The 10,856-nt window shown below is 38.1% G+C and overlaps 1 protein-coding gene across 1 annotated transcript; it reads right to left on the bottom strand.

Annotated features, from left to right (window-relative positions):
• Positions 1 to 260: 260 nt before the first annotated feature.
• On the bottom strand, positions 261 to 4,431 carry LOC311094395 (uncharacterized protein). Its single transcript, XM_084132352.1, has 9 exons — positions 4,084 to 4,431; positions 3,861 to 3,985; positions 3,664 to 3,781; positions 3,532 to 3,579; positions 3,367 to 3,450; positions 3,076 to 3,141; positions 1,277 to 1,333; positions 689 to 839; positions 261 to 590 (listed from the first exon to the last, which is right to left on the bottom strand). Exons 3-9 carry the CDS (start codon positions 3,712 to 3,714, stop codon positions 304 to 306), a joined length of 744 nt encoding a protein of 247 aa, XP_083988478.1. The 5' UTR covers positions 3,715 to 3,781; positions 3,861 to 3,985; positions 4,084 to 4,431; the 3' UTR covers positions 261 to 303.
• Between the last annotated feature and the right edge of the window lie 6,425 nt (positions 4,432 to 10,856).

Below are 10,856 nucleotides of genomic sequence, written 5' to 3'. Positions count from 1 at the left end.
CTGTAAGGCGCGAGTTACATGACGTCATCTCATCACCACCGCGACTTTATTTTGGGCTTATAGTGGATCAATCATTAAAATAAATAATTAAAAAACTAATTAAATTCTGATTTTAAAGATAAAAATGTCTCCTGACACTATTAGAGTCACACTAGTTTTGTACTTTCATTTAAAAGTGCATATGAACTAAAAAAAACAATGTTTGCTGGATAAAGACAAAAATATATGTGACATTTACCAATTTAGCAAAACAGACACTATTTTATCCAAAAAAACATTTATTCAGTTTTCAGTTGTCATTTTTCAACAATTAATTTTTGGAAATGTCAAGTGCATTTCTGTCATCAAAGGCTTGTGTTCAGAGTCAAAACACAAAGAAAACACATTCCTACTGTAGTAGCAGTCCATTGAACAGAAGCCATCAAACTCTTTGTCTGAACAGAACGCAGTGAAGACCCCCTTATTTCCATTGCCGCAATATCCAGTGGTGTTTGTGTAGATGAATCCACAGGCATCACACCTGGTGAGCTTAAACTCCACCCTGTATTCTTTCCTCACATCTGGACTGACAGACTTCCAGTCAACGATACCTACAAAGTGGGGGAAAAAAACTGAATTAACGCAAAAAAACTGAATTAAATATATTAGCTTAACTTGTTCATTTCATAAAAGTAATACATATACATACTGTCCAGCCAGGCAAAGTGAGCTTTTAGAAAACCTGGATGGTTGATGATTTCATTAAACTTTCTGCACACTAGTGACAGAGTGTGAAATGCTTTGTCTCCTTCTTCATAAACAACATCTAGAAGAATGTGTCTGAGCACCTCTGGTGGTAGCTGGAAAAAAATATGGAAAAAATATTTTAAAATATTACATTACTCCAAAAATAGTTTAAAAATAACATAATATTCAACCATACATCAGCAAGGCCTCCTGTTAGGTCCAGGGCTGAAAAAAAGAAGAAGAAAAAAAGAATGCAAAGCATACATACATCTTTCTAAAATTGTAAATGACAATTGGTAGTATTGTTTATATCTATGAAATTACAACTACAAATTCCACATTCACTAAGTTTGTATATGTGCTTTAAAAAGCGTTTGTACATGTGATCAAAGTAACATTTCATTTTCCAAGAAACTGCTGGTTTGATTTCTTTTTCAATCATTATGGGTTAGTCATTTAAGCCCTAATGTTTTTTTCATTCTCATCATTTTCACTGGCCATGTTTTTAATATATGTTTACATGTTTTATATTTTAAACTGTTTAACATACCAGATTTGACTTCACACAGGCCTTCAACCTGAGCATCTTTTCTGTGCCTTTTCCGATCTGTAGGAGAGAGAGAGAGAGAGAGAGAGAGAGAGAGAGAGAGAGAGAGATTTGCAAAATGCTAAATGTCATTACTTTAAATTTCTATTAGAATTAGAAATTACCCTGAGCCTTCAAGCAGCAGTACACACCACCACTTTCTTATTCTTGACATATTAGCCTTGGAAGAAAGCAGCCATTACTACAATGTTAAAAACTCTGTTTTTATACTGGCTTGCAAAACAAATGTGTAGAACAAAGATCTAAAGACTCACCTCTGAAAAGTCAAAAGCCACCCCCAGAGCAATGTACAGGCCATACTGAAATCCAAAGGCTACTTGTTTAGACCTTTTTTTATTTGGTTTCTAAATGAAACTGCTGTTACTGTCATATAAAAACTCACCATGAGCACAAAGACTCCACAATTATTCGAGGAATGCTGCTGTTACGGCGTCCAGTCTCCCTGGTTCCATCATTTCTCAGCCACGAGCGTCCTCTCCTGAATTCTAGTGATTTGCATACTTTCCCCTTAGTATGCATCATTGGCGCTCTGATTAACCTTTACCTGTTCTGAATCATATCTCATTGCCCAGCCTTTATCTGCCTCGTTAACAGAGCGTTCTTTGCGAAGTATTGCCTCTCTATGTGTGCATGTCCGAGCGTTTCAACTATTTCTCAGTCTACCTGTTATCTCTGACCCACGCTGAACTAACCTTGTCTGATTGTCTGCAGCCTGCCTATCGACCTCCAGCCCGTCCCGGATCCTGATTCTCTGCCGCCTTGCCTAGACCCAAAGCCTGTCCCTGGATATATGTATGCTCTCTGCCAGCCCACGACCCCCTGCCCGGTTCTACTCGCGTCTCAGCCTGCCTCTTATTATTATTACCCTGAGTTACCTTTTGCCTGACTTTTCCGTTTAATAAATCTGTTGCATATGGATCTGTCTCTGCCCTCTGAGTCATTACAGCTGCATTGGAATCTCCTGGGTAAGGTTTGCAAACAAAGAAAGAAATGGAGTAAGGAAAAAAGCAAATAAGCAAGACAGTAATTAACTGAATTGTGTGCTAGAAGAATATGTGATGATTCATAAACTTACTGGAAGATCCTTACAGGAGATCTCAGTCCAATGGCCAGGAATGACAGTCTGAGCAACCCTCCTATTAAAATATACCCAAATAAGTGACCATAAAATTATGCTTATAATTTGCATTGTTTAAATTCACATTTAAAGATGCAGTAAGTGATTTCCGAGAAATTATGCTGAAATTCTAAATCAACAAAACACACCCCTACTTAAAAGGTATCTCACCCCTATCTTTATAGCTCTACTGTCAAACTCATGAACACACTATACAACACAGTCCCCCATTTTGATTGTGTACGCCCCTTACTATTAATTGGTTATAAGTGTTTGGGTGCTTTCAACTTTAATAAACTTAAATGACCTCATATATTTTAATGCACATCAGACATCATTCCCACAAGAAAAAAGAAAAAAGCTGAATGGTTTAGAACTGAACCACCATACAGCAGCTGAGAACATCTGAACAAGAACTGTTCAACTGGAACTTCTGAACATGAACTATGAGCTATGTAAAAGACCTGTACACTTGACTGTATCTTCCATCACTCAGACCACTCGCGCAGAGTGAATCAAGAAAAAACACCTGTTTCAGCTTTGGACACGAAATCTGAAAATGGTTGTTAAAAACACAAAATACCGAAATCAATTTGACATGCATCAAAATGTCTTGATGACTTACACAAAGCATCCAGTGTGACATGCTCCACGACGGAAAAAGAATGCAGTCTTTCGCAGAAGCATCAACCTATCACAAATAAGTATAATACAAAATGCTGCATAATGTTTATTTTGCTCTGTGAAATCTTTTTGGCTGCTTTGAAAGAATGCTTACAACATCTTATATGCAACATATAAAATGTCAATAGCAATAATACATCGAAACAGTCAATGAAATCCAAAGTATGTATGATAAACATCAACAAATCATAAATAAAATATTACACTGTTGAAACAAAGTATGATCGCTTACAGGGATATGTAACATGGGATCTGCACAAAGTGGGGGAATCAGCGTTGAATTCACATTGCTGTTAGACGTCCAGACTTGGATGCCCTAATAACAGAAACATACACGTTTCTTCGTAAAAGCGTTTTGCTTTTTTTTTTTTTTACGCAACACGCAAATAAATTTTACCTGCAATTTGCTGAGGTCTTCAATTTTCTTGAAACAGCAATTCAGAATCTGTTCAGATACCACAGCTTCACTTAAAAACAGGAAACATTTTGAAAAGTAAATTTGATCAAAGAAAATTAAGATGATCCTAACTGTTGCCTCCACATTGCGTTGCAATCCCAAGGTCTGAAAATCTTCTCGCATCAGGGTTGTAGAATAAACACGTGCCACATGTTCACTCCTATTTTGCTCTGGGTCTAAAACACGTGAGCTATTTAGAAAAAAAAAATCATTACAAAATGTTTGAGGCTACTTATTCCTCAGCTTTTTAACTTTCATAGAGCAATCACCTTTTCTTCACTGAATGGTTGCTCCCAGCCGGTCTTGTTGGGCATTACATCCTTCAGCCATGTCACAGACGCCTTGTCTGTACTTGGCTCATCATCCATTTCAACTGTGCTTTTACTTAAAGTCCCTAGCAATAAAGCATGTGAGTGTCATCTAACACCAGTGCCAAATAACATTTCTGGAAAAGCCATTACATTAAATTGCATTATGAAAAAACAAGTTTACCTGCAACTGCTTGGCCATGCTTGTCCAGGACAACCTGAGTGCAACCAACAGCCTTGGTAAGCTGTTCAGCAAACCTAGTGTTTATTGCAACATTGTAGTGGTGCAACAGGTTTCGCATAAGGAACACGTGGTTTTTTGGCTTCATAACATTTAGGAAGTAATTGTTTTTTCTCATTTGAGAAAACAACTGCTCAGCACACTGATAATTAACTCTTCCAGCCAACTCAGGCACAAGCTGTATTTTACGAAGTTTATCACGGGGATCCTTTGTGTTGTTTTCATGGAATCTGTCAGAAAGTACATAGTGATCAGATGAGCCAGTTAATGGATGCCCGTTCACAGGGGCACCTAGACACCTTTTACTGGGGCACGTGCAGTATAAATCTGCTGTGCCCCAGTAAATCTGAAGTTTGAGTTTAACAATTTATTTTATTTGTCAGTGTATTTAATAGAAATTATATTATAGGATAATAGAAATTCTCTATTTGCAACGCAGTAATAAAACAATCAACGCTTGTAAAAGCAACCGAAAACAGAAACTGACCCGCGCGACAAAAATCCATGTCCACGCGCTAGTGATGTATGTCGAGACCGGTCTCGAGTCTCGGCAGGGGCGGATTAAGGTGGTCAGGGGCCCCTAGGCTGCTCTTTGTGTGAGGCCCCCCCTAAAAATTTATTTAGTGCCATACATGGTCCACACGCAACTACGGTGAACTGGCATACACACATTGGGTCTCATTCATGAAACATTCGTAAATATACGAGTATATGTGAGTGATTTGCGCGTAAAGAGACATTCCCGAAAATTCTTCTCCTGATTCACAAATACTTCGTAAACGTCAGATTTGATAGTGAAATGTGTGTGTGTGTTAATGAATTCCAATCAGTCGTAAATGGGACGCGCATGCACGCTCGTTCTCTCAATTACCATAAATCCCGCACATTAAAACCGACTGACAAATATATATGGGCTTCATATTATGACACCAAACGAAGGATTTCAACATGTTCTCTCAAAAGCGAATGAAGAAGAGAAATTTCTCAGATGCAGAATTTTTTTTTTATGAGAAGTTAATTCAAAACGCCACATTTTATTTTCAAGCGTACATAGTGGCGTATCAGGTCCTAAAAAAAAGGATTTTTGGCAGCATATTACAGATGCAGTTAATGGAGTTTCATCTGTTAATCGAACAGTCCCAGAAGTTAAAAGAAAATGGTTCGACATGAAGCTTGGCTGCAACACTTGTGACTTGCGGACTTGTAAAAAAAAAGAAAAAAAAAAAGAATAAACAGCTTGAATAAAAAAAAAAAAAAAAAAAAAAAACTTGCGGACTTGTGTTCCATTTGCAGATGCTATTAGCCTACTGGCTATCGTAATAAAAGTAAAAATAAAAACCGTATGTAATTACTATATATAATATTTTTTCAAAATGCTGTGTAAATAAATATGTACCCGATTAAGGTGAATTAAAATGCAGCCTTATTAATGAGAAAAACGTTCGGATGTTAAACGCACTATTTACGCGTGGCTGGGAGCAGGTGTAGATTTATTTCGTACCAACTAACATTTGGAAAATACGAACATTTTAATGAATCCGAAAATTTACGCCAGAACCACTTTACACACGATTTACACAAAAATTCGTTCTGCTCGTGTTTCATGAATGAGACCCATTGAGAGAGCCAACACTACAGTGTTTCCTTTACATTCCTTCAAGTGGTGGCCAATTCACATCTACCCAATCACCTGCTTTTTTTTCTTTCTTTTTTTTCTTTTTTTTTTAATGGGCCAATTAGGGTCTTTTTTTATTCGCGGCGCGGTTATGGCCCACCCAAAACTTTTCTTCTTCAAAAAAAAACTTTTAATATATTCTAATTTTGTCAAGAATTATAAAAAAATCGTCAATAAGCTCATAATTTGTGCTAAAATAGTCGCATTTCTGAATATTCCGCTCCGCTTGCTCATTCCGCAGGGTCGCTCGCTCAACCCAGAATGGCCTGCTGCCTGGCTCGAATATATGTGGAATAAGGGCTACCTCCGACTAATTTTTTTTCTAGTCGACTAGTAGTTGTTCATTTAAGCCATTCGTGGACAAAACGCCCCTTTATATTAATTTAAATACTTATATACCCTAAGAGCGTTTAGCCTACATATAGCCGCATTCAAGCGCACAAACGCACGCATAAAGCTTGCCACAAAGAACCGGTAAAAGTAATGATTATGAATGTGTCTAAGCAAGGAGCAAGGAGACATTTAATTATTTATTAATATACTGGTGTTTTCTGTGTCGCTGCAAAGATGAAGTTGACGATGCGGATTCGCCATGAACGCCAGAGAGAAATACACATTTCAGATGATATATTCAGAGGATAGCCTATTTCTTTTGGTTTTGAATATTTTCGTTTGCAAGTAGACATTTCAAGCTTTCTATAATAGATAGCCAATATTTCTCAAATCTGTGAGGCACAAGCTGAGTTTCGGCGCCCTCCAGTTCACGTGCAATGCAAGTGATCGTGTTGGCGCCTTATTACAATGTCTGCTATATATTTGCTTCTTATTTAGTAAATACAGGCTAAAATAAAACATTGATAAAACATGATAAAACATTGCTCAAAATTAAGATACAATTTATACAAAACGAAAATCTTTTAAAAAGAGACTTTCTACAAAACAAGACTCAATGAAGTGGTCAAAATCATGTTTTACCCACTCCATGTCTCCAGACATTGCACATCTCATGATGTATAATATCTTTATCATGCTGCATGCTCACTTTCATAATCAACATTGATTAAATTAAAAAACATAATGACGTCACATATTTTCTAACCCAGATCAGTCCTGTTGCAACAGTCGTTGTTTAGGTAGGCTACCTTAAACACGCACGTACAGTCTCGGAGTCATCGCTGCAACTCGCGAGTGGATGATAGCCCTGAAGACGCCTAGTAATGGTATATCTTTAGTGGTAGTAATACCTTTAGTTAAGTTATACCTGTGAGTCTTCATAGCGCGCTAAGAGACAGCGTTATCGGGAAACGCAGCCCAGGTATGATGATGCGTAATGGAGATTCCAAAGCGCTCTTCTTTGGTCAGAACCATGGAGAGAGCGATCGCGGATAGGTCCGTCCTATGCACCGAAACTTTTTACAATGCAACAAAATATTTAAAGAGCATCAAGCTATTAAAATCTATATTATGTGTATACGCACAGATAATATAACAGAATAGGCCTATTAGTCAGTAATTTTTATTAGGTTAAACAGTGATTGGATAAGGTTTTTAATTTAAGGCCCACCCACAATTGGTCTGGCCCATCCAAAACTGGAATCCTGGCGCCGTGCCTTTGCGCTTAAGTAAAAAAAAAAATTAAAAAAATTGTCTGGCCAATCCGAGGCCCCTGCACACGTGGGCCCCTAGGCTGCAGCCTAGGCAAGCCTGTGCATTAATCCGCGCCAGGGTCTCGGTCTTGTCTCGGACCTCTCGGTCTCGTCTAGGTCTCGCTGTCTCAGACCGACATAGTGGTCGGGGGATTTAGCAATACAATACTACAATATCCACAACGACACAACGTTCGATAATGCAACATTATTATCCGCAACGGAACGGATTGAAGCGCGCGTCCGAGTGAAGACAGTGCGGCGTGTGCGCGAGCCACACGACAAAACACTTTATCCGCGCCACTGATCACAGCGGCAACGAGCACTTTGATCACTTCATTTAAAAAACACATTTCAGTGACATGATGGGTTTTAACTTCATTCAGGAGATTTTGGGTAACTGCACAACTGACAGATGACTTTGAGCACACCGCCAACGGTGTGTGTGTGTGTAACCATAGCGACAAAACGACCAACTCTCGGATCCTGCACTTAAGCCTATAATTTTGTTTTTAAAAATTGAATTATGTATTTAAAAGTTGCAGAATGGATTCATTTGGAGACTCTGAAATCGGCAGAGATAGGCAGGCATTTGCTTAGATGAATTTGTGTCTTTGATATCTGTGTGTGTGGGTGTGTTTGTGTGTGTGTTGTTTGATTACAGTATTGTATTTAAGATGGTGTTAGACTAAATAAATGGTCTTTTAAATATCATCTGCATATCTCTGTTGTGTCGACTAAACATTAGGCCTAATCCAAGTTTATAATTGTGTATCTTTAATTTGATGTTACGATTTCATCTACACATTAAGTATAATTTCAATTGGTTACATATTTCTCATTCTTTAGACAGTTGTTGGAGGAGCAAGATGGTGTTGGAGGTGTTTTGGAGGTGTCAGATGAACCAGTCAGTACCAGTCATGTCAGTCCTCAACAGTACACAAAAGTTAAGGGAGTCTCAATCCTCTAATAGTGCAGTAACAGCCGTCATGCAATTGCTACACATAGTTGATCTCACCCAATCTGCAAAAACATTTACAGTGAGCTCACAGTCACACACATGACATGGTCTGTCTCTGTACTGTTCTGCCTGTGTAGTTGAAGTAATACCATCTAATATGTATTGAATGTAAACTGCGGCTGAACCCTATGCTGCTGTTCTTGAATTCATACAAGTTATTGCTTAGCTTCAACACTAGTCTGTTTTTTTCCCCTCCGGTCTCGACTTGGTCTTGGTCTCGACTTGGTCTTGGTCTCGACCTGGTCTTGGTCTTGACTTGGTCTGTCTTGGTCTTGGTCTTGTCTTGGTCTCGATACCCTCTGGTCTTGGTAGTGTCTTGGTCTCGGGTTTAGGCGGTCTTGACTACAAGTCTACCGCACGCGTCTGTGTTTCCTAGCAACTGCAGTGCGCACACATTTGAGCTCACCGAAGTCCGGTCAGGTGTTGGCACGCTATTAAGGTAGGCTATGAAAACATGACGAAACAAAAGTTTGTAAATAATACAAATAATCTTATTTTTATTCATTATTGGCTTCTGTAGATGGACATCAGAATTTTTTTTTGTACGAAGCAGGGACAGGGAAGCAGAAAGGAGAGATGATGAGTTTTGATGAGTTTGAGGGAGGTAAGACTTGATAAACAATTTACTTGATAAACATAAGACATCAGATGCAAAAGCATCAAGCCTCAGAAAAACCCATATGAAAAACCTCTGCCAAGAAATGCAATTGGACTTTACTATAGGCAAAAAACTTTTATACAGAAAAAGAGTGCACTAGACTCGCATTAGCCTACTATGAATGAGAGAAAGTGCAACGTGCATTATGGCGGAATAATTCCCGTATTTTGTTCCGATCAGACTGTAAAAGAAGACGGACGACGCCCCTTGGCCTTTACTCTCTTCCATTGAAGAAAAGTGAAGCCGCCAAAGTCTCCGAGTCTGCGCAGTAGTGAGCGTGAAGTTTCTCAGTTTTGAGAAAGAAAGAAATCATTTTTACCCCCTTGAATTTCTGTTTATAGTGCAATTATTTATATATATATATATATATATATTAGGGGTGTAACGATACACCAATGCCACGGTTCGGTTCATATCACGGTTTTGGAGCCACGGTTCGGTTCGGTTCGGTTCTGTTTGCTGTGGGGGCAGGGTTCATGGCAGGGCACCAGCAATAATAACACTAGATTCACTTTTAACTTAATAAAAACAACAACAACAACAATAATCTAACTTATTAACTTTAACTTTATTAACTTAACTTTATACAGTGGCTTCACGTTTTCTTTAGAGCAGTTAGCACACCTGAGTTAACTAAAATGAAATAAATGTCTCCACTGACTAGTCAGAAATAAACTGCACACCTGAGTAGGGTTGCCAACTTCAGAAAAGGAAAATGCGGGACAATCGTGGTTCTTTATAGGAAAACGAGGGACACTCAAAATATGTGTACTGTATCGCACAATGTACATCATTTCAGTGTCTGCAAACTGTAGTTAAGTATATGTTTAAAAGGTTATCAGACAAACACATTTGTATTGCTTAACCTATTTATGTACAATTTAATTCTAAAAATAATTTTAATGTCATACAAACAAAATGTCACATTACAAACAAACCACCATTCAAAATAACAGCATTTATCTGAAATAGAAAGCTTTTTTAACATTATACATAGGCCTACAGTTCAAAAGTTTGAGGTTAGTAAGAGAATTTTTTTTGGGAAAGAAATTAAATAAAGTAATTGCCTACTTTTATTCAGCAAGGATGCATTAGGCTAATCAAAAGTGACAGTAAATTATAGTGTTACACAAGCTTTCTATTTCAAATAAATCTATTATGATCTTTACATTCTTCAAAGAATCCTGGGGGAAAAAACAAAACAGTTTTAAACATTAATAATAATCAGAAATATTTTGCGAGCATATTATTCCCTCAGGTAGATTTCATGTTTTCTTGCGTGGCTGGATGTTAGACTCATGAACAATAATCACGTTGTTTGCATTCGCCAAAATTGATTTGCCGAAATCAAAACGTGGACAGTGAGAATTACCGTTAGCGCGAGACGAGTCCGGCTTGAAGCGGAAGCGACCAGACGGCAGAGGATTATGTTCGCAAATCAAACAAGGATTTGTCTCAAAACGATGATTAAAAAAAGCTGTGATATGTCATCATATTGGATGATGACGGTGTCGGTGATCATTCTCAAGTGTCGTGATCAGCACTGCTGCTGTTGTATCAGTCAGTGGTTGTGACCGGAGGGTCTTCAATCTCAATATGCCGCGGAGTTGCCATCCTGAAGTGCGTATGTAAACTCCCGAGCGTGATCGATCACCCAAATCACGTGACATGCATTTTATTTAGTAAATAATATTTAGTAAAACTACAGCTCTTATT

This window comes from Abramis brama (genome assembly GCF_963993115.1).
Source record: "Abramis brama genome assembly, chromosome: 13".
NCBI classification, from domain to species: Eukaryota; Metazoa; Chordata; class Actinopteri; order Cypriniformes; family Leuciscidae; genus Abramis; species Abramis brama.
This window is presented reverse-complemented; position numbering and strand designations above follow the sequence as displayed.

Excerpts from the sequence above, each read along its gene's own strand:
- LOC311094395 (XM_084132352.1), bottom strand. The coding sequence starts at position 3,714 with ATGCGAGAAGATTTTCAGACCTTGGGATTGCAACGCAATGTGGAGGCA. Across the intron at positions 3,580-3,663 it reads AACGCAATGTGGAGGCAACA|ATTCTGAATTGCTGTTTCAA; the intron begins GTTAGGATCATC and ends GTATCTGAACAG. Across the intron at positions 840-1,276 it reads CCTGTGTGAAGTCAAATCTG|CTACCACCAGAGGTGCTCAG; the intron begins GTATGTTAAACA and ends ATTTTTTTCCAG.